At 43.5% G+C, this 24,893-nt stretch overlaps 1 protein-coding gene across 4 annotated transcripts in view; it reads left to right on the top strand.

Annotated features, from left to right (window-relative positions):
- The first annotated feature begins 7,852 nt into the window (after nt 1–7,852).
- The window catches only part of LOC144935569 (WD repeat-containing protein 7-like), a 116,497-nt gene continuing 99,456 nt past the window's right edge, over nt 7,853–24,893 (top strand). For 3 of the 4 annotated variants that reach the window (XM_078862365.1, XM_078862366.1, XM_078862364.1), the window contains exons 1-3: nt 7,853–8,024; nt 12,796–12,902; nt 23,371–23,449. In XM_078862365.1, coding sequence (XP_078718491.1) covers nt 7,866–8,024; nt 12,796–12,902; nt 23,371–23,449 — 345 coding nt within the window. In that variant the 5' untranslated portion in view covers nt 7,853–7,865. Of the gene's footprint in view, nt 8,025–12,795; nt 12,903–22,702; nt 22,776–23,370; nt 23,450–24,893 lie in introns of those variants that run through there. The other variant, XM_078862367.1, reaches the window with a different exon arrangement.

Raw genomic sequence — 24,893 nt, 5'->3', positions numbered from 1 at the left:
TGACAGTTTGGGGAGGAATTCATCCAGAAGCAAATTTAATTCCTGTAGGAAATGGCCATGCCCTTTGCTAGGTCAGCCACAGACGGTAATGCAGCTGCTACCTTCTGCTGTGTTGTTTAGTAAACATATTTGTTATGAGTTCGCGGTGAGCTTTTATTTATGCATTTATTTATTTATTTTCGATGTCGTTCGTGCCTGGTGTGGCTTGCTTGGATTGGTTCTGTGATGGCAACTACCAAATATGAGCCGATTTCCCGCTTGATAATTTCATGTGATCTCAAGGTGGAACTGCGTTGTTTCTTATCGTCAATGTGTCCTTGCAAGAAGACCACTCCAGGGAGGCTTTTGTTTGGTGGAGTGAGCTGATCGAAGGCTTTCTCATAATGCTTAAGGCGTGTGTGAAGTCAGTGTACTAAAGACCCAGATGTTAACACGTGCGTTATTTTGAACCGGAGAAGTGATCATTCTGTACCCTTCCTGGTGGGTACATTAAGAGACAATGTGCATTTTAAAACCGTATTCAGGATGGCATGAAGGGCTCATCGTGCCATGGCAGTAATTGGCCATACTTCACCACGCTGACCAGCGTGAGTTGCTTATTGCTTGAGGTGAAAAATCCCTGAATAAAAAATAAATTCTTGCAAATGCCCAACAAGTAAGGTTAGCGAGGCGTGGTAATGGGGCTTACCCGCCCCTTTGCTCCTGCATATCTGTATACAAAATAACGTACAATACAAAGAGTGGCCACCTTCAGTTCATAACATCATTGACCAATCGCAAGTCGCCATTTACGTGATAGTGGAACACTCTGAGCAAATTCCATCACGACCTCAAATAGGTGAGGGAGGATATAAAGACTGAGTATGAGTTAATTTTTTCCTGATCACAAACAAAAACGCATTTTGATTCTTAGTTGATTTTTGAGTCCGATCGCCAAACTAAGTCGTGTGCCATAAACCCTCCGCCACCTGACATGGTCGATTAATAACATTGTCAAGTGATGAACATCTTCTTGGTTCTTTCGGTAAAGTCACGTAGAAGGGAAGTAATAAAATATTGTTTTATTTTTATTTTTATTATTTTATTACTTCCCTTCTACGTGACTTTACCGAAAGAACCAAGAAGATGAATCCCTGCAGTCACGAAAGCTTTAAATCGAAAAAAGTGATGAACATTTGAGTCAATATATTACTGCTTCAGCACACGAAGAGCAATCCACAAAATTGAATAGTTTTCTGAGACGTTTGTCTGGTAGGTGCAACCAGCATTATCAGATAGTTTCAAGAATCAGAAAATGACCTCCATCCTTGGACGTTCAATAGTAATCATGTTGTTTGGTGAGCTGTGGATATTTCTACCTCTCAAGGAATCGACAAATAGGATACAAGTACTCTTTACTGGTTCACATACTGCAGGATTATTTTTTCTTTTCTTCTGTACGGCAGCGTGATTAGCCAGGTTCTGTGCTGGCGGGAATGGTGCTGTGAATGTGTGCAGTGTGAATGAGCCGAGTAGACTTTGTCGGACGATCGGTTCCACGGTTTGGCTTTGACAGTCGCAGTCGCAATGCCGCGGGGGTGAGGTGGGGGGCTGCTTCTCATCTTCCTCCTCCAGTGCCGCGTGCCCGCCGTGCATTCCGGCCCTCGGTAGGACCATTCCAGGTGGTTCTGCGGTGGGGTTGGCAATGAGGCTCCTGTTTGGGACGTTGGCGTTCTCCCACGGCGCTCTCCACTGCAGACTCAATCATTTGCAAAGCCCGTGTGCACGGTGCATGACGCTTGTGTGTATGTAAATACTCATACAAGTCTCGTAATAAAAAATAAATAAAAATAGTCACGTCCTTTTTACCCTTCATGACAATGCATCGGTAAATTGTTTAAGTTTTCAAAAGGCGAAGACAAGACACGTTATTGTTTTGGAACTAGCACAGCACTGCAGTATTGAGGTACTGTTTTATCAGCGTCACGATGGGTACGTGTCCCAAAACTCGTTCAGTATGAATGAGTGCGACGAAGTGAACGATTCGTCAGTTTCACGAAGGCGTCGTGGTGAGATGAGAGGAGTGATTTCGTGCGGGGCAGGCTTCGGGCAGCGGCCAGTCCCTGGAGCGAGCGGTGAGCTCGAGGAGGGACTCGTTCCGACACGAGCCACGAGGACCCGTCAGCTGTCTTGTCATCGCTCACAGCCAACACAATGCTGACGGGTGTTTGTAAATCCGCTGTGTGTGTGATGTGTGTGCGTCATATGATAGTTGCAGTTAAAGATAAAAGGTGCAAAAAAAAATTCTGCATCATGTGAAATGCCTGGAGCGGTCTCTTGACGTTGCCACAGTAACCAATGGCGGAGCCAAGATTTTCAGGTAGGGGCGGGGGCAACCCCTCCAGCAATGAGAAATGATAGTGGAGTTGTTAGTGAGTAAGGACTTGTTAGTGAGTAAGGAGTTGTTCGTAATTAAGGACTTGTCCCTTGCTGTTTATTCGGCGCGTGTGCGGTGATGGCGCAGCCATCGATCGAGGGTCGAATTCGAACCGCGTTGTGTGATCGGCATCGCGCTCGCTGAAGGTGAATGCCTTCAGGGAAGTCGTGTCCTGTGTATACGCAACTGTGCACAATTCTGTGAGTCACTCACAACTGCTTTGCCGTTACTTATTGCCAATTATGGACTCAGACTATTGTCCTATCATCTCATAGTGTCCTTGGCACGTAATAATATATTACACAGTGGCAGTGGGGGTTGCAAAATGCCGATTTATTACTAATAAACTCCAATGATCCGATAGAAATGAGGGATTTTGATCGGATCATTTGGGGGGCACGTGCCACCCCACCCCACCCCCCACTGGCGTTACCCTTGCTGATGGACAATGCTGGAATTAAAATGTACACAATACATTTGCATTGACCCAACATTGATTTGAATAATATAGTTTTTTTTGTTAGATCGCGTAAACATATAAATGTGTCGTTAAAACCCACCACCCGACACAGCCAACTAGTAAGGGTTGTCACGTAAACAGAACACGCCCTAGTTGATTTTCATGTATGTCAACATTGCCTTCAGCGTTTGCTTAAACGTTTAATTGCAATGATCACACAGAGCGATCTGGACACAACGTGGACACGCAAGGCAAGCATTGTTGAATAAGTATTCATGGCCACTGAGAAACACTTCACGAACCACCGTTTGTAGAACCAAGGCTTAGTATAAAAATCGTAAGTTGTCATTCAGTCCGTTAACTTCAGGCAGCTGCATGGCAGCGAACACGAGGAGTGGGGACGCTCATTGTCAATGGCCAGGGCACACAACCCAAAGTCACACAGGTGTGATTGCATTGTCAACGGTGACTCAAGATGACAGGGGCGGAGGTGATTTAATGACAAGGTAGTTGAATAAGGCAGCGAGACATTTCAACGTCTAAAATGACAATTTTCCTGAAGACGACCGCTTGTGTTGCAATCGAAACGTCGGAGGTTTTTGTTGTTATTCTTTGTTATTTTATTGTTATTTTCTTTAAACCTATCAACGTGACTTTACCGAAAGACTCAATAATACAATTTAAGAGTTTTGTACCAAGACGCAGAGAAAAAAATATAACAGCGACGTCTCAAATATAATTAAACCACTATAACATTCATAAGCACGCCCTCAATGTCCATACAGGCGTTGTGTCATTGCGATGGGAATGGTCCAGCTGTCCAACACAACTGGCAGGCTTCCCCGTGACAGCCGGGGATAGAGAGTTCATAGTGACAAGGCAGCCGGATTAAATCGCGTGAAGTTGGCTGCTGAAAGCTTACGCGTAGCCACCGGAACTAGAAAAAAAACGTGCTAAATTTGGAAATGGCATTAATAATTATGAGCACAGTGGTGCCGTGTACACACCGGATCGTGGATAATAATGAGCGAATAATGTCACCGTGCGTAGTCCGTCTCTAGGCGTGAGCGTAGTTGAATATTAATGTCCTCGCGGGAAGAGTTTTGACGCATTAACCGGAGCGCACCACCCCCTGCTTGCTGCTTATACAAGTGGATGGAAGCGAACGATTAACATTAATCATTTACCCTCCGTGCTGTTTCACCCACTTTTTTTTCAAAGCATCCGCGTAGACAGGGTAGCATTTCATTTGAAAGAAACAAACAAAAAACTTCTCAAGTTTTCATTTAAGGGATGTCACGTTTTCGATAAGAAATGGCGGGGTTTTTTATTTTTGAGAATAAAATTGCTGTGGCGAGTCTGCTGGCTGCAGACCCTGTCAAGACACAGAGCAGTCCAATACACATGCAAACGCATGTAATAGTATCCCCCTATGGGAGAAGCTTGCAGCATATTGATATATATATGACATAACATGTGGGAATTAGTTAATTAATTATACATTTGAGCTACAGGTTTTCTGCGCAGCCTTTCTTCATAGAATCCCAATAATATTTGTGAATAACACAGCGGCTTTATAAGCAATGAGCTATAACTGGCATTGTATCGGGACAGGTCCCTCCTTTACAGCACGTAATAATTGTATGTCCCATGAAGTAGGGCCATTGCTCGAAACGTCACTGATTATATTGTTTTCCTTTGAAGGTCACAGTGTTATTGACGACCGCATTGAGGACGTGTTTGTTTGTTATTTGTGCTGTATATCACCTCCAACGCACCATAATGTCTTAATCAAATGGGAAAGGCTGCTGTGGGTCACAATCCCTGGATACCACGGTGGCGAGATGTTAACTACCTCGCCTGGTATGCAGGAGGTCGTGGGTTCGATCCCAACCCGACGCCTGCTGTATACTTGGAATTTGCGTGTCTCTCTCCCCGTCTTCACGTAGATTTTTATCCGGGTCCTCCGGTTTTTCCTTCCACATTTAGAAGCATGCGTTTACAGTATTTGGCTGCTGTACATTTCCACACGATAAGCCAATTAATTGAACTATCGTTTGCGCTCAGGTCGCTTCTGAAAAAGAGCTATATAGATCAGTTGGTCTTAGCTGGTAAAATAAAAAAAATAGTTTAGTTTAATAGTTTAACTGAGCTCACTGAGCCGGGAGAACGACGTGAGAGTGTGTGGAGCAGGGAATAGACCGAGACCTGTTGGTTGAGAGGAAGTCTTTGCTGTGGGTGGGATGAACCTTGACAGGCATCTCGTCGTATGGCTAGACAACCCCGGTTTAATCACAGGCAGATGCCCGGATTCGAACCCAGGGTCTCGGCTGTGACAGCTGCGGCACTGACGTTTTGAAGCACCTGGCTACCTCGTGCTAAACATTTCTTATTTTCCACGTGTAGATACAGAGCAGAAGTCAATTCACTTCATTTGTCGTCCAGAAGGGCGCCACTGTTGCGTGTAATTGTGTTTTTGTACATTAACGTCGCTTAATGTACATTTAGAATTTTCCATGAAAGAAATAACCTCTGAAGTGCTCGGTGACATTTACGTGAAAGGGCTGTGTGGACCTACCTCTGACCCTCAGCAAAACGAATTTCTGCTCTATGCATCACAACTATATACAAAACTCACAGGCTTTTAATCATACCGCTTCATTAGTCAGATTTTGACAAAAAAAATTAACCTGTTTATGTGTATGGATAATTTGGACGCTTTTATTTATTAGTTGGATGTTACTTCTGTGAGTGCTATTAGGGAATTAATTTTCTTAGCTTTGCTGTATTTTATTTTTCTTGTTATCAACTCACACCAAAGCACATCAGAATTTGGGCACTTTGATGTGTCTAATTGTATACGTGGTATTGTTTTTATTATTGTTATAACAAAATATGATTTATTGTAACTCCGGTCGTGAATAAAGCAGGGCAATAATCGAGTCGTAGTGCAGTGTTCGACGGTCTGCGCAATGAGCCGGGTGACCTGAGTTTGATTCTCAGTCACGGCTAACATCAGTGGCGAGTAGTAACCAGAGGTGTGGACTCGAGTCATGCGACTTGGACTCGAGTCAGACTCGAGTCATGATTTTGATGACTTCAGACTCGACTTGGACTTGCCTCATCTTTGACTCGACTTGACTCGGGACTCGAGAGCAAAGACTTGAGACTTACTTGTGACTTGCACAACAATGACTTTGTCCCACCTCTGGTAGTAACTGAACCGGTGCCAGACCCCACCTCGACTAACGGTGCACTAATGGTGAAGAACTCCACAGTCAAACAACCCTCATCAGTAGCGGCGTGTGGGAAGTCGTAGGCATTCCCGCAGCACCGGATTGACGAAGAGTTGTATTTATAGAATTTTCATCGTTATTTATTTTAATATAAAACAACATCGGTGATATTGCAGTAGTGTTAAAGTGCCTACAGTACTGTGTTTTATATGTAAGAGCTTTTCAAAGCATTTAGAAAACTAATGTGAGGTTTATTTTAAATTCCTGATTTTGTGTGTGTGGCATGTGTGTGTGCCAAGGGAGTGGAATCATGGTAATTATTTCACGGTTAAGCTCTTGGCAACCCACTACTGCGTTAAGAACCGAGTGAACTGAGTTCGATTCCTGCTCATGGCTACACGTGAGTGGTGAATATCTGTGCGGCTTTCCTGGGTAAACAAGTCACTCATTATTATTATGGCCGCTATAAATGGGCCCTCTGGGCTAACACTCCCTTGTTGCGTTTTTGCTCGGGATGTTGTGCGGCGATTCGCTCCACCTCGGACCTCGTCCCACACGAGGCGCGATGCGACCCCCAACCAGGACTCACACTCCCAACATTCTGACGCTGCTGAGCGAGCCGCCTGCGCAGGGAAGACAGTGCAGCACTAGACACGGAACCTTCACTGACAAGGTCACCTGGAAGCTCCTTGCGTTCTTCATACCCAAGTTTCAACGACTGCTGTGTATGGATCTTGCCCTGTGACACTGGTTGGATTAGTGGATCAGAATGCATGGGATTAAAACAGCTGCTATGCTACCGTGGTTGTTTATCAGCTGTAATCTGTAGCGCTTTCCAGATCCTTCCACAGGCAACCTGGCATGAGAGGTCACTCGGGATTTTCCATTCACGGTTATGCTAATACCTGGCACTGCTGTAGTTGCACTTCGTGAATGTCAGTGTTTAATGTCAAGACACACTTCAACCGCCCCACCCCCCTCTCTATATCAAAGTAAACGTTGGGGGTGCTTTTTATAATCTGGAGAACACAATGTCTTCAAGAAGAATGTTGTCCTACATAACAATACATGGCCACCCAGAGGACATGACAGGGCCATTGTGGTGCCTCATCTTCCAGGAGACATATCTCGCCATTTCAAAACGGCGCATTTCTAATCATCTTTTGGAAGACGGCTCTGCATAGAAATACAATACCCCATACCTGTCAACCCCTTATCAGTGCCCACCTTATTACAGACCAATTCAGACCGTATTGGTCACCCCGTGCCCTTATACATCTCAACGTTCACCCTACAAAGTTCCATCACAAGGGAGAAATACAAACAAATATATTTTCCCCTGTATTAGAATCCGGGTAAACAGTATGGGTTGACTGGTATGATACCGTATCCTCCCGATTATAAAACGCACTTCTTCTTTTTCAGGGTTTGGGGTGTGTCTTAACTTCGCAGAGTAAATTAATAATTATAATCTGGAGGATACGGCACTGTACAGTATATCCCATGGACAGTTGTCGCCTCTTGGTTTTACCAGAGCGAGACGCAGGCTCAGTGTTGAACACGTTGGGGTGAAGGAAGAGTGTGCTGGGTTAAGGGATACGGTTGGAGGCGGATGATTGGAGTGTTGTGTTTGAATGACACTAATCAAGGTTCAGCACGAACGTGACTCTTTTATTGCTGAACCTTGTTTCTGGAAAAATGTAACACTTCGTGCGGTTTGTTGCCATTGCTGTGCTCCAGGTTTAGTGCCACCATGCCGGATAAGGAACGGGTCCTTCCCATGGTGCTTTGGGGTTTGCACGCCCCGAATCACTGCGTGTCCAGCCTGCTGCTCACAGAAGACCAGCACACAATTGTGACCGGATGCCAAGATGGGCAGCTCTGCCTATGGAACCTAGACGAAGATCTCAAGGTGTTTATGATTATTAGTAGTATTACTACTACGCTTGTTTACCCAGAAAAGCCTGACTGAGTCTCATAACTATTTTTAACGCGGGCCCTGTCAAGTTTTCGCAGTAGAGGGGTGATCATTGCTACGTGGATTAAAATTAATTAATTCAATTGCGTGTCACGTTTAAAATTTGGAGACCACTCTTGCAAAGGGCGTCACATGATCTCAGTCGTCCGCTGTGATGCGCGCGGCGTGTTTTTACGGTGAATACTCGCGCAGTATTGAGCCAGGGCAGCCGCCGGACTGGAACCGCGCACCTCTCCAACGAGTGGTGAAGGCGCTCCCACTGGGCCGTGTCACCGCTCGTACCCTGGACTCGAGTGTACCTGGCCTGGCAATAACAATTATAATAATAGCTTGTACAGCTATTACAGCCGCAATTATTAATGATGACTGCGCTCAACCTTATGACGATTTATTTATTGGGGTAAAGTTTAAAGCATTTGACTAAGTATTATGCTTTATGGTCTTGTTTTTGGTTCCGACTGTTAGATAATATGTGCAGTGAATGCTCACAAGCACCACTTTAAGAGTGAATGTTTTTGAATATTTCAAATATTTCTCATTTGTGTTAAACAGTGCAATGAGTGATATCATCCACTCTCGTCCCACTCTGATTCTGGTCCTGTCATCACGATCCATGGGCAAATAGCCCCGTAGGTGTCCACTGCACATGTCGTCCACTTTCCTCTGTCTTGTGTCAATATGCTCAAGCAGTGCCACGTCTTGCTGGCACCGGTCTCTTATGTCGCCGTAGTTGTCGTCAAGCCATTCTCTCTGAGGTCTTCCTCTGCGGTCCTGTAAGCGTTGGCAATCGTTGCGTCGTCTCCATTGTTGTGCCACGATCATTGCCGAGATCTCCGATTGCCGGGGTTCTTGCGGAGCGCGATCGTTGCGATGCCCGTGTGAAACTTCTCACTGCAGATGATTTCCCCATGCCCGGGCAAAATTTGCTTGGAAAATGAACCCTAATTCTTCTCTACTACTGTCATCGATGCAAAAAAAACCTCTGCCTTTTATTCATTTATTAAAGTGTGATTGTAAGTGACTCATGGTTGTAAAACATCTCTCAGTGATACAGTGGTAAGACTGAATACAGTGATGCAATTGAGGATAATGCTGGGCTTGTGCATAAATGTTGAACCATAAACAGCTTAGATGTAGATCACTGTTAATAATTTGTGAAATACTGAGAATACTTCCTTGCGTGAAAAAGGTACGGCTATCTGTCACTCCTTGTTACATATGTTCATTTTTGCATAATCGCTTGCTTGCAACACAGATTTACTCGGTAGGCTGAGTATTTTCCATTTGCATTTCACTTGTACAGGCGTGATATTTGCATTTTTTAGAATGGGTCAGTTTGCAGTCAGTGGTTCAAGTCCCAGTTCATATCAAAGCCTGGTGTTTCTGTTAAGTGAATTGCACAGGATCATACCACATCACACATTGCAAGCGTGCTAATGAATGTTTCTATTTTTTATTGACCAACATTTCAAATGTTTACAAGATTACCCTGCAATTTTAAAACTGTTATGGTCCTGTGCAAAATAAATCATTGAATCGGATGTCACCATATTAAATTAGGGATATCAATTGGCTTACTAAATGTAGCCACCCATCCCATGGATGCAATATGCAACCCAATTTGTATCTCCTTGCTCAACGTGCTGAACGCAGCCGGCACATCTGCACGATGCTATTGCACAATTGCCCTGCGTGCATAATTGCAAAGCGTTATCTCTCGCTCGGTCCATGGGTTACAGTCGAGGCAGCCTCAGGAACACTGTACCCTACCCCATCAACCAACTAGGCAAAGCGGGGCTCTGTGTTCACAAATTGTGTGTTCATGCTACTTCGGCAGAGGCCACAAGCAAACAAAACAAACGTATTTCAGACATGTAAAATGTAAGAATTACATCTCAGGAGTTTGGATCAAACATCAGGCAGTCGGCAGCATGGGGAACACGCACGTGGCTCGCCCACTCGAGGGCACATCCGTGAGCTGTAGCCATCTGCAGACTGCCGTAGAATGTGCAGAGTGTTAACTGGGCAAGAAGACCACAGCTAAACTGCATTGTGATGGTGCAGTAGATATAATAAACAATGTATTATCTGATGACAGTAATAATGTCAGTATGTTGAATTTATTTTGCATCGTACGTAGCCAACTGTGCTTATCGGATGCGTTGGGGAAGGACAACAAGCTGAACACAAAAGCTGTTTTCAACAAATTTAATTTTCAATTGATAGTAATAATGTACAGCCCTTTGTCGATCCACTGCTGGATGGCGGTACCCCCAGGGCCTTGCCGGTCATGATGGCTGGTGAAGTGGGGAGGGGTCTTGGCCTCTTTCACTAGCCACGGCCAGGAATCGAACTCAGGCTGTTAGGTTCCTCGGACAGAACGTTAACCACTTTGCCAGCACTTCACTCTGTCCATAGTACGGGAGACATGCGCACATGTGATACGCTATGAGAGATTACAGTGATACTCTGGGTTCATTTAACTTTTTTGGCAAGTCCCATTGACAAAACGTTAGCCGAACATCCAAGATGAATTTTCGGGTCCTCTGCCTGGAGTTGATGAATGTCTTTAATTTTACAACACAATGCCTCATTGGAAGAATAACACCAGTGGAAATGTATGATCATGCAGCGGATGTAGATTGATCCTGTCAGTGCCCACAATCCACATGTATTGCGTGTGGATTAGGAAACTTAAGATGAAATGTATTGCCATTAAATGGCTATGTTGTTCCATAATACACCCAAACGGTCTATGGAAAAACGTGTATTTCTGAAATTGAATGCTCTTTCCAAAACTGCATGTTATTGTGTTGTCAACCCTGGCTAGAATTGATCGGTGGTTGAGGTGAGCGGATTACTCTGTACGGTACTCTGCTCTCTATTTACAGCACACTTGCTTTTGTTAAGTTGGTAAATGTTGAGTGTGTCATTTACAAACAAAGAACTGTTGTGGTCAACAGAGCCAGCCGGCGCACCTGGCAGCACGACTGTGTTTACGGTAAAGAGCCACAAGTGTGAGGGCCGGTGCCAGATCGAGGTGACGAACGGTCTCAGTCCCGTGGATCGTGCCGACGACGACTGCCCAGTGCTACTTGACACTGAGAACCACTGGCATCAGATTCTCACAGTTTTTATTTTATTTTCTGCTTCACGGCACATTGGCAGTTCCACATACTTTGAATACGTGCGTAATCATTGCACTATAATTTACCATAAATTGGCGTTTTACTTGGACAGAGTCAACGAATTAGGACTGTAGTTCGGATAGAAACCATTTGTCCTATTTTCCTGATCAGGGAGAAATGCTCATAAAATGCCACAGTGTCAGAGGTACTCGGTGGAACGGGCTTTCTCATCCCCGCTGGAATGCCACGTTGAGTTGTGTGTACCTGTCAAACCATCGGCTTATTTCTAAAACTACGTAATGACTTTCCAAATGACACCCCATGCATATTATTACGATCATTTCGAAAATTTGACTGACAGGTTGCCTAATTTTAGGAACTGCCCGCCCCCCGGGTTTTCCACGGTAGAGGTGACACGAAGATGAAGTGATTCTGACATTTTTTGCAAGATCATCTGATGATTCCTGTAGATCGTGTGTATCATTCGACAGCAAGAGGCACCTGCTATGGCCTGCATAGCAGGAGATGCTTCCGCATGCTAGCGACCATTGTGTCCGTTGGAGAAGACCTGAGAATGAGGGCAAAATGTAAAGAGTTGTAGAGGAAGCAGGAGGGAATATCGAGTGGCTGTAAGGGAGGGATGCGTGAGGCACTGCCTCCCCAGAGCGTGCGGACTGCTGCACAGAGACGCGTGAGACGGCGTCATACGCTGTCTCTAACCTCTCCATAGAAATGTGTACGTGTCAATCCACTGCTGGAGGAGGGCCTCTCGCACCGCGTGTGGACTCATTGGGATTACTTGACCGCACTCCGCGACGTTGTTTTTAGTTCAGGAACCCAACAAACAGATATCCGCTAGGGAAACAGAGGTCACCAACGCGTAACATTTCCGTGCGGAACCCCCTCAGAAAGGGGAGCTGCTGGAAGCACTTGGGCTCACGAGGCCTACCATCGGCAGGGATGACAAGCGGGATTGGTGCGAAGCATTCATTTACAAAACATGAGGTGCCCAATTTGCCCGCAGCGCTCGCACTAGACGAGACCAACAAGCTTTGAGACACGACAAGGGAATGCCACAAACTGTCCCGGGTCAACAAGATACGTTCAATTTCGATTTAAAGCTTTCGTGACTGCAGGGATTCATCTTCTTGGTTCTTTTGGTAAAGTCACGTAGAAGGGAAATAATAAAATAATAAAAATAAAACATAAAAAATACAATTCTCACGACGTTTCGTCGGAAAGACAGCGTCTGAATTCAGACGCTGTCTTTCCGACAGACCTGTTCTTCACCTGAGGACAGCTGCTTGCGTTGTGGCCGAAACGTCATGAATATTGTATTTTATTTTATCTTTAGACGTGACTTAACCGAAAGAAACAAATAATGAATATTGTATTTTATTTGTATTATTTTATTATTTCCCTTCTACGTGACTTTACCGAAAGAACCAAGAAGAAGATAAGTTCACTGCCGGACGCGACGTACCCTTACCTCGAGAGTTTTTAACCGTGGCACGTGAGTTCCCTAATGTCCCCTCTCTTTGTGTCTCTGAATTCCCGACACCGACGCCGTCTGTCAGATCACACCGCGTGCTCTACTTTTTGGGCACTTGGAAGGAGTCACTTGCCTGGGTCGGGCCAACCCGCTCCGCGACCACCCCTACGTCGTCAGCTGCGACGAGAACGGGTTTGTGATTCTTTGCCTTCGTTTCTTAATTTTCGTAGCAAACCCCCCCCTCCAGCCACACTCTCAAGGGCCACGCGGTCACCTGTGATGCGTTTTGCTCTCGGGGTTTAGTGAGTGAACGGTGGCTGAAGAGCAACGTGGAAATAAAGAGGATAAGGAGCAAGTTTAAATCGGCATCCGTTAAACTAAGGGACACCGCGTCGCTAAGTAAGACTGGAAGAGGAGGGTTAATGACGAGCTATTTTTTAATATAGTATTGATTATTGTTTTTTATTATGAACTAGAGATTAAGCGACGCATTAATTAATCGATTAACATAAATTCTCAGGTTTAGGAAATGTGTATTGAATCACAGGTGGAAGCCTTCCTGTCTGTTGGTTCGTATATATTGTACGTAATGGATTCACAAGGCCCATTCAGCCATTACTGGTTCTACATCCCCGATAATATTTGAATAAAGATCATGAATTGCCACAATCGATTCAACGGGAGGATGAAATTGTTACACCTCTGCTAGGAATGTTTATTTAATTCCCAGAGACATCTCGGGATACCGGCTTGGCTACATCCTGAATGTTAGAAAACATTTCAGCAAGATTCAACTTGGCTGAGACAACTAACCGTGCGGGAAATTGATTGCACTTAATATAAACAGAATACTGTAATTTTAAGTAGCAACTTGATGATTTTTATATTTTTTTCTGAAAATGCCTTTCACGGAATAATTTTGTTGAATATGGCATGCTCCATATCCTACCACTTCGGACTATGAAAATGAGGTTTAGTGGCAGCAGTGTTATATGCTTAACATAGGCCTGGCTGGAAGCAATGATAACCAAGTAAATTCATTAATGCAGCTTTGTTTACATTTCTGGCTTACGGACTTTTCTCAGCTTATGTTGTTTGTCAACAGTGATTGAGAGAAAATGGAAGCTTTTGTGACGTCCTATTTGTATATAATTGGAATAGTATGGAAATTATTTTGGTATTTATCTAGAAGCCATATCTCAGTATTCTGATGTGTTACCTTTTCCAATATTCTAATGAAAAATAGAGCTTCCTTATTCTGTTGATTGTTATTCAATGACATGTTTGTGATCGACCTGCATGAATTTATATTCTCTAAAAACTGAAATGGTCTATATTTGACGTGCAAGGTTGTGTTATCTGGTCCTCTAATAATCTTAGGGTTTTCGGAGATATACCAAAATACCAGCCAATGTAAGGCAAACACCGTAAAGGTTTTAAAGATAATGTACATACGTTTCAAAGAACAACAGGGAAACGCGTACAAAAAGCCTTTGTGCATTATGCAAAAACCATCAGTAGTTCCGAAAGAGTGCATTGTGGTCCTCTTGTCGGAGGCCACAACCAAACAACAGTTTAGTCAATTTGACCAACAGACAGCAGTGAGAGAAACTCAACTGTGGACCGGTTCTGCTATTATTATGACTCATCAGTGCAGTATGGTCACTAATGCTCTCACTTCTGCAGCGTCCGCCTCTGGGAACCACGTGTCCCTACAGAATTCCCACTTCCACACTGCATTCAGAAATGTCCACGTGCTCCTACAGTTTACGGAGACGGTGCCACACAGAGAATACATTGCACAATAAGTTGGAGGCACTTGCACAGCCCCTGTCGCATGACCTTGTTTAAAGGGAGGGGGCGTACAGAAGAAACGCAAGGGTGGGCACGACACAATGTTAGACAAACTTTAACCAAATGCTACACCCAAAACAGAATGAGTGACGATTACAATCTGATTTTATCTACTGCGCGTTCTGCTCTGGCTCCCACTCGCTGGTGTATGTGAGCAAAGGCTGCACACGCCAATCGCTTAAATTACCACGGGTGTTAAATATTGTACCAATAGTCTTTGACTTGGCTCTGAGAATGTAGAAGGGAGGGGGCTCAGCTCTCTGCAGCCCCCTGACACTACCGGTCTGTCACTGGAGCACGGGCATCTGGTTAGTGTGACACGAACATTGCTTTCTCTCTCAACCTCACATCGGTCTATGCACAATGAAAAGCTGCCCCTCGTTCTCTGCTCTTGTCAGCTTGTCGAGGCCTAATTGGCCGATGAGTGTCGTCAGTTGTGCCCGTCCTTTTAAATCTGAAGGCCTTTGTGGTGCGATTCTTATCTCGTAGCCCCGTCATGCCTGCACGGTATCTCGGGGTAGCATTTGAGTTTAGGTGTTGTGTAACATCAATCACTGATTGTTCCGAATTGCAGCAATCAATTGGCTTAGCCAAGCCCGCTTTTAAAGAGGTCAGAGGGGGCAGGGACAAGAAAGAGGCCGGACATAATTGTGAGCGTGAAGATATTGACGGTGTCCGTGTGAAGTTCAGGGGACTAGCCAGTGAAAGATGGACACTGTGAAAGGATGCGGTGGAAAGGTGAAATGTATTCGAGATGTGGTGTCAGAGACAAGTGAATAATGTAAGCTCTCGTGACAATGAGAAAGAATGGCTGCAAGTCGGATGAGAAGGAAGGGTGGCACACGCAGGACGTATCCTTAGACGGTCATAGCTCGAGACGCGACGAAAATTGTTCTGCAAAGGAAATGGCAGAAGGAAAGGGGAAGGAAATGGGTGAGTTGGTGGGGCAATGTGAGACGGTCGGACGGAACTCTCCCTGAGAGACAAATGAAGATCGCGAAAAATGGAACGCATCTGTCATGGGCATCCACCATCAGTGATGATAATGACACGATATAGATACATGTAAACAAATATCATTACACACGTACGTACTGTAATAAGATAATGGTGTGCTTATTATAGTGATCATGGTGTTCTTAAGATAATAGTATGCTAAAAAAATTATTTGGCATGCACAGCTTCACCCACACACCCCAGCCATTGTATCATTTTATTCAAGAATCATTTCTCCTTTTTTGCGCTGTTGTGCAGCATATATACGCTCTAGTGCAGTGCTGGGAACCATGTGGCCTGGCGGGCAAGCTACGTCCTGTGTAGACCCTCGTGGTGGCCTGGTCTAAGTGCGTCACGGCCCTAGGGCCATGCGTGGGGTCGTGATTAGTACACAAGCACGATTTGAAACCTGCGGCCCACTGAGGTGGAGGAGGGCCGCTCACGAGGCCCACTGACTCATGTGGCCCACTCACTCGTGTGGGCCACTCACTCGTGTGGGTTGCCCATCACTGCTCTCATGTGGCCCACTGACTCATATGGGCCACTCACACGTATGGGTTGGCCATCACTGCTCTCATGGCTGCAGGATTTCCATGAACCATTCACATACAACATATATGAATGAAAAGAGCCACTGTATTTTTACGTTCAAAATTCAATGCATGTGACAGGAACAACCACGAGATCTTGTGGATTGATGAATCGTCTCTACCCGTGAACTTTTGAATTTTCTTGGCCAATGGCTCCCTCTGCTGGAATAATTGGAATGTATCGTTTTGGTTAATGCTATGCAATCAATACATTGCATAGCATACAGTTACTGTGACTTCCTGTGGGCTGATTGGATGGAATTCCAGGCCAGTTGGCTTAAAGGCTTACAACTCTCTCCTCGGCGTGCCACTTATCAGCTGATGGCATTACGTGATTCCCCATCAGCCACGTTTCCTCACTGTCAACATGAAACTGGATGAGACTCGAGCATTCAGGCATGTTGACATGTTCTAGGTCATTATGATTGTTAACAATACAAAAAACATGTACATGAAATATGCACACTCATGATGCATTGCTGTGGAGAATTATGGGTAAGGCAAATATGAGCAGAGTCCCAGTAACAACACGGACCTTTGTGATTGTAACCTTTGGCCCACGTTCACTGTGTTTCTGTGATTGTGTGTAAACTCTACACGTAAATAAAACAGAGTTGTTTAATCCATGCGCCTATTGGTTAAACCAGACCAATACTTGTCTGGATAGGTTTCGACTCTCCATGTGCCATCAGGAGAGGCGGGCTTGTTCAACATGCTGCCGGATTATCCAATCTTATTGGCAATCATGGGGTCCTGTCATGTTTGAAGTAATTTTCAGGCACTTTGTCAATCCACTGCTGGATGAAGGCATTCTTGCTCCATGTCCAATCATTCGGGAAGTTTCACCACACTTCACCATTCTGGCCAGCGAGGGATTCTTGAATGGGAAAGGGAGGGGGCAGTCGCGTGGCGGTAGTGGGGTCAGGGCCCGTTCAGATATCCCTCATCACTGATGTTAGCCGCGCTGAGGGATCAAACTGGGATTGCCGGCAATGAGCATGAAGCATGTTCATTCAAAAAATGCATGAAGATGCTCGACGTTACATAAACGCTACACGTCACAAAGGTTTGCCCATACTGATCAGACCTTAAATTTCGATTGAAAGCTTTCGTGACTGCAGGGATTCATCTTCTTGGTTCTTTCGGTAAAGTCACGTAGAATGGAAATAATAAAATAATAAAAATAAAACATAATAAAATAATATTATATTTTATGTTTTATTATAAAAATAAAACATAATATTTTATTATAAAAATACAACATAATATAATAATATAATATTGCATAATGTTTTATTTTTATTATTTTATTATTTCCATTCTACGTGACTTTACTGAAAGAACCAAGAAGACGATCAGACCTTCTTTGGCGCATTTTACAAACCAGCTTCAAAGTGTGATCAGCGGGAACTGTAAACCCGAGCGAGTGGATGCGTTTGCGAATGGACAGTTAAATGCTGTCGCGTGCAAATTCCCATTCATCACCAAAGCGAGTTTGAGAATGTTGCAGGCAGCTTTGCGCTCATTCCATCGCCGTTCGAGACAGCCCCGTGTCTGGGCGTGCTCGATGGCTCTGCCTCATGCTCTTGTAAATTATTCACGAAATAAAAAAAAACCCCGTCGCTTCATCCACGCTTGAAAATAGTCGCCATGGCCACAGTATCCCTTTCACCGGGAGCCATGGGCATCGCAAGACGTCATCGTCTTCATCGTTTTCGTTTAATCGCCGTGCAACTAACTGGCAGACGTGCGCGCTTACACGGATTGTGATTGTAGCGGGGGTCAAAGACACGAGCCAGCCTCATGTCATGTTGTGACCCGCAGTCCGAGAACTTTTAAAGTGTCATATTTTGTACTCGACGTACATAAAAGGACAGACACAATACGATCTAGTGTAACACGTAGTGGTCGGCTTTCGCGACCAATATCCATATGAAAGATATTTTGGGGGTTTAACGACACACCCGACAAGTCGATTGGTAAACAAAACAACACGTCAATTCGTTACTAACGTTACTAACCAATTGGCATGTTGGTTGTAATTGATTAGGCTGGTTGTAATTACCGGCGAAACGTCGTACTTTAATTTAAAATGTTGTGGGTTTACTCACCCGTGTGATGAACTGGAAACGAATTGGCACGTTTTATTTACGTGACAAACCTTACTAATTGACTATCGGGCAGTGCCTGGTTTAACAACACATTTTTATTTACGCGATCTAACAAACAAAAAAATCCCTCAATTCCAAGACAATCTTATCCGAAATATATCTGATAGCTATGGCAAACTGATATAGTTTTTTCATAACATTTTATATAATTTCGTGAAAATGAATATTGCAGCAACCCTGGATGAGAGGAATTTTAATACTTGGGGTGAAAATTCATGAGGCCCAATGGATGATTTAAATCTCATCATTCATATTTATTTATTCATACAGTACCTTTATTAAATCTCCATAGATTTATATTGGTTAAATTAAAGCATTTGACTGCATGACAAATTACTATTTAATATATTTGTTCTCATGAATAAAATATATATTCATAAGCATGCGGTCATAAATCTGGGCTATGAAATTCACGACAGTTTGTAAAACAAATGGGATCACAACCACAGTGATTTCTCACCAGCTTGCGCGCACGTGCAAACTAATTGGAATTATAATCACCTCCGCTCGTCATGCCCGGCGATGTACCGAGTAAGATTGACATAAGTGTATGTTGAGGCATATTTAATCATATCAATTTATACACTCAAATGTTGCACGCCTTGAGTTTTCCTTGAGAAGCAGAGCGATAAAAAAAAACACGTGGATTACAGGACGCGGTGTGACGTCATTCAAACTGCTATGACGAGCTCGTGGGCTTGAGCAAGATGCGTCGCTGCGAGAGATGATGGGAGGCGGTCGAGAATAATGACCGCATTGGTGCCAATTAATAGAACACATCCACTGAGGAGATGGAGCAATGCAATTATCTCGTCGTGTTGCAGGTGCCACGCGGGCTGTGACATCGCAGGACATAGGTGGTGGCAGTTTAGGGGTGCCGTGAAACAGCCGTGGGTGGAGCGAAAAGTGAAATAAAACACGAGACGGTTTTCCGTGACAATTTCTGACACTGAAAGAGCTAAGCTGAGCCATGCTTCACCTCCTGCCCATTCGAGGAATTCTTACGATTCAGCGTTGCCATCCTATTTCAGAATCAATTTTTTGCACAGTCTTCACCGTCTCATTTGCACCATTTCGCCGTTGTATTCGTTGCAATAGCCTAAATGCACCATTACAATATAATACGCGCTGTGATTTGCATACGCAGTCAATAACGAATTGATACACGGTGCGATCAGATGCGGCACACAACGTAAGCCTTAAGAATCAATATTGATAGGCAAATCAATGCATCGCCATTGCCCGCTGTTGTGTAGATCCTCTGCCGTACAGGTGGAGAGGCGTCTTCTGCTATTGCATCGATCCGCCAGCCCAGAGCCTGACCAGCAAGGGCATTGGGAGCGGAATGATAATTTTCCCAAAAATCCCTCCCAGGTCCGCCATTTGGGAGGCCCTGTGCAACACGACCGACACGTCTGCAGATCCCTCGCCGCTCTCAAACGGAAGATGGCGCAATTGCACCATTACCATTTACCTCTTGTGTTGCCAAGAGGCAAGCATAACTCTGAACAGTCCATTGTTGATGGATGGTCTGTTCCCATCTTGATATTACAGATCCCTCCATCAAGTAGCATCCAAATATTAATTGAGCAAAATATATTAAATTGTGATTATGCATATAAATCATCGTACCCCTCCTGTGGAAACTTGGCATGACCCTCCTGAAAAAGAGTCAAATATCATCCGTAGCGATGATAACAATAATATATTTGTTGTACAGCGTCCAGTGCAGACAAGAGTAAGGACTGTGAATAAGGGCTGTCTATTGTTGCATACAAGGCATCTAATATTTACCAGCCTTCTTCTGCATAATTGGATAACTTTGAATGATTTGCGACTGTGATTTGATTCAAGAATATATTTTTTGTCCTGCTTTGAACGTCTCATTGTTTCTGTCTCGTATAGTCTCATGAATTATATCGCTGAAAGGTATAACGGTCAGAGAATTTACATACATCTTAAGACGTTAATTATTACACGTTAGATTCCTTGCGTGTATAACTAGTGTAAAAACCTTTTCAATCTGTGAATCATATGCCCTTTAGCTATATAACAAAACGGAACTATGGTGCCTCATAGTGCAGGAGATATGAAAACCGCGGAATAATTATATTATCAAAAATTAATTTGAAATAGATTACTTAATGCTAAAATTAGATATTTTGTACGTTAATTTAGGGCGATGTTTAAACTCTTGTTTTCCTTCTTGTCATTTACAAATGTACAGATTAACAAGTATGCCACTCTTACGGTAAAAGAAGCACATTTCAGTGATTAAAATAGATTTATTTTCACAATTCTCGTTAAAGCTTAGAGAATTGTAAACATCACCTATTTTAATTGTACCCTTTGCAGTATTGACTTTGTTAATGATACACAGCAAAGGCATCAAATCCACTTTAAAGAGCCCACAATGCAGTATGGTTGACTTATATTTACATGCAAGATGTTTTTGTATGGTAAAAACTCACGGTGGAAAGTTTTTTTCTCGGTCACTTTTAATTTGATCAGCAAATTGTAAAACATGTTTGTTACACCTCACCCTATTTTTAATAGGCATGTGTGACGCCACTAAATGCCATGGCTTGGCGTATGCCATGTTAAACTGCTCACACTAGTTACACTCTTTCGCACTGCAATTGACAATCACTGCAATGAACGTGTTTGAAATCGGACAGTCGTACTTGTCACCGCCAAATGGAATGAAGGTGCTTGGCCACCTGAGATTAAACTTACACACTTTATGTGTCGCAAGATGGGCATCTCAAGCCCGGTAACTGCAGACTGCACAACAAAAGCTAAAACGGCTGTACACGTTTAATGTGGATGTGCAGGGCATAAAACTCTTCTCAATTTGCACCGAAGACCCGCGGTTTTAGCGACAGTGCAGCACTACGATATTATCACACGGCACCTGCCGTGTGATAACATATATGCATATTTATTTTGGAAAATACTCTAATAGAAAAGGTTTTTTTTCCAAAAGTAAGGGTTAGGCTCTTCCTAGCATCTTCATACAATCTGGGGATAACAGGAAGAACCACACCTGTCATTCAGTCAGTTGATGGACTTAGTTTGATTATCGGTTACAGCTGACATCAGTGGCGAGTAATATCTAAACCAATCACGAGCCCTCCCATTCACCAACCTGCACTGCCTATCATGATGAAGTATGTTCACGCAACCCCCCCGTGACCAAGACAGCATAGGAAGACTTTCATCAGTGGATTGATAAAGGCCTGGGCATTATTAATTTTATGATTCAGTGATGCGTGAGTCTATGACCAAAATGCCTGCATATGTTATTTTCACGCAACACTGCCTAATTGCATGCACAGTATGGTGTACTTGTATATATTGTACTATCTAATATATACCCAATAAGGAGGGTTTCAGATTAAAACATTTCAGATTTTGGATTCATAACGTCCAGTTTCAGATTTAATTTAGGATTATTTTATGTTCAAAAGTAAGAGTATTCTATATGTTATAATGCTCATTGTTTATGCAATCAGTTTACTGTTTTAAATCATATTAAACATTAATTATTGATTTTTTTTTATTTCTACCAAGTTCCGTCAGTAAAGCAATAATTCTAATGTAAACACTTTTACGTTTCACTAATTTCATAAAAATTTATATCACGTGATGGCACTTTTGGAGTGGAAGACAAAGATGTGACAATGTCAATGAAGTCACTGCCTGAGACGTCACATTTTCGAATCAATCTGAAACAACGTTTTTAGGTTCTTCTGAAATATTTTCAGATATTTTTGGATTCATTTGAAAATTGAGATGGGAAAAAAAATCCCTCATACTCCAGATAGTACGAAAAATATTCCGTTTGTAAATTAATTAAAAAAAAACGTGAATTGTTAAACATTGTGCGCAGTTTGTTTTCGTTGGCGCGTGCCAACACGTCGTCAGTGCACGGTGCTGGGTGCGCCTAACGCGTCGGAAGAGGCGTTTGGCGTCGCGTCGAGGAGTCCATGGCGAGCCGCGCAGGGCAGGAACGCGGCCACGCGTGGGTGGTGAGCGCCCCCGTGCACGCACACGGCGCGCGTGCGCGCGTGCGTGTGGCACAGGCGGTGGGGGATCGTGGCTTTTAATGAGGCACAGCTTGTAATTGTTCCCAGAGCCGTGTCGAGGGCCCGTCCCAGCGTGTGGGTCTTAGACGTGAACCTGAATGGGCCTTTGGTGTGAACGCTCGCCCGTCGCCGCTCGCTCGGGCGACCCCCGTCGACGATTATCCACGCCTATGTTAAATCCAGTCCATTAACTCCGCACGCTTACCGCAGCCCGGCAACAGAGGGGTCCTTCGCCATATGGCATCTCGTTATGGGATAATTTGTGCCTTTGTGCCTTTTATTGCATAATGCATGTTAGCGTGCGTAAGGAGATTGATAGTCGTGGCGGAAGCGGGTTGTAGCCCGCCGGATTTCTTTTTTGTGTGTGTAAGTGATGACATTACACGCCCAAATTGTTATTGCTAATAGTTTAACCCCTGCTAATGAATTAAATGATATATATCTGCGTGCGTCCGAGTGCCTGTAAGAGGCGGTATGCCGCGATCTTTTTGTGTTTGATTTGTTGGGAATTCAAAAAAATAACAGTGTGTGTAAATATTCATTATGTGGTTATCTGAAACTGCTTCAGTGATTTTACGTATGAGAAGTAAAATGAATAAGGTATTTTAGAAATATATCTGAAATATTCAATGTTGGCTGTAAAAAAAGAAAAAAATTGTAGTTATTAGCAGATTAATTTATCTTAAATATTCAGCTTTAAACATGAAAATAATAAGTCTTCAACAGAATCAGCTGTGCTCAAAATAATAATTTGACTCCTGCTTTCATTGTATTTATTAAGAATGTGCTCCAAATTATTCAACATTCGTACCAAAACTTAAAAGAAAACGTCAAATGGACAAAATTGTGTTCCTAAATAGATTGAAAAGATTGCGGCCATTTCTCAATCAGCTTAATGTTGGATGTGTTTATCGCAATGTGAGTGTGACATGATTTTTTTCCATTAATTTTATTTCAATAGGCAAATGTGTCTGTGGGATGTAAGCGATGGGCGCTGTGTGGAGTTCAGGCAGCATCCGTACGTACATACAGAAATGCATGTAAGTATTCACTTAATTTTTTTACGAAGCTAATAACATCCTGTACATCATTTGTGTGGCCTCTGGATGACCCAACATTTAAGTGTATTTTCCACGAAGTCACATTGCGTGTAATTGATGATATCATTATTTTAGTCAGTAAATTTTGTCCGGTACAGTATTACCAGAGAAAAACATTGGTTGTAAAGTACCTGTGCACGATAAACATCCCCGAGTCATCATTTATAAGACGAGGCCATTGTCGTATGGTGCCATATCTAAAACAAATATGCTGGCAATACGTTTGAATGCATAAATGTAAGCTTACAATCTCATATAGACGTGATTATCGAGTTGTCTTTTTCACAAGATATATTGTGCATATACATAGGAAAACAGATATATGTTATGGATGTTATACTCGAGTGCAGTAAGTTTTATACATATATGTGTGTAAAATAAATCATCGTTCTCAGCCTTGATCAATGCATGAAGGCTTCCCCAAGCTACCACCATAAACATACACACACACTACCGAAACACAATGTATGATTTTCATGGCACTTTTAATTACATCTCGAAGCTAAAAGAAATATAATCTAAATGTCAAAACACTAAATTTTGACTTAAAGCTTTCGTGACTGCAGGAATTCATATAACAAAAACTTTTGTTATTTTCTTTGAACCTATTACGTGACTTTACCGAAAGACCCAAATAATGTCAAAACACTAATTTAACAAACAAGACGACAACATTTTAGTCAAGGCGAGATGAGCTAAAATTGTACACAAAATATGCATAAATATCAAAATGTAAAGTTGTCGTGCCCGAGGGGAGGTATGACGAATAGACAGTGTAGGCACGAGGTGAAAGGTTAACCATCGGTGATTGAGAAGGGAAGGGTCTTGCATTGAGATTTTAATTGGTGGAGGCAGACAGCGGTGCAGTAGAGGATCGTTCCAAACAACGGAGGCGGCAGCAGCAGAGAAGAGGCAACCAACCGTGGCGCAGAGGTTGATGTGGGGATTGGAGAGGAGGCAGTGGTTTGTGAAGCGGAGAGTATCAAGTGGAGGAGAGAGATGATGCCAAAGGAGGTGGAGGGGAGGGGAGGGAAGCCCTGCGAAGACGGCGACGTGAATCGTGAGCTCGTGAGATGCTGCGCCTTTTTTACATCTCACGAGTACGTACGAGTAGGGGGGCGTCCATAAATGACGTCACGCGATTTTGGACGATTTTTGACCCCCCCCCCCTCGTCACACGGCGTTACAAAAATCAGACCCCCCCCCTAAAATATGACGTCACAAAGCTCTGCCCGCCCCCCCCCCCAAAAATAAAACATGCTTCAAATTGCTTTAAACTATTGTTATTGTAGTGCGTATTTAATGTGGCGCTGCACTCTGATGTTGTAGGAGTGTTGTTATAACAATTAGTGTTGTTATAACAATTCTATATTTATTTAAAGTT

This window comes from Lampetra fluviatilis, chromosome 13 (assembly GCF_964198595.1).
Source record: "Lampetra fluviatilis chromosome 13, kcLamFluv1.1, whole genome shotgun sequence".
NCBI lineage: Eukaryota > Metazoa > Chordata > Hyperoartia > Petromyzontiformes > Petromyzontidae > Lampetra > Lampetra fluviatilis.
Note: the sequence above shows the minus strand (reverse complement) of the source record. Positions and strands in the feature narration are given on the sequence as shown.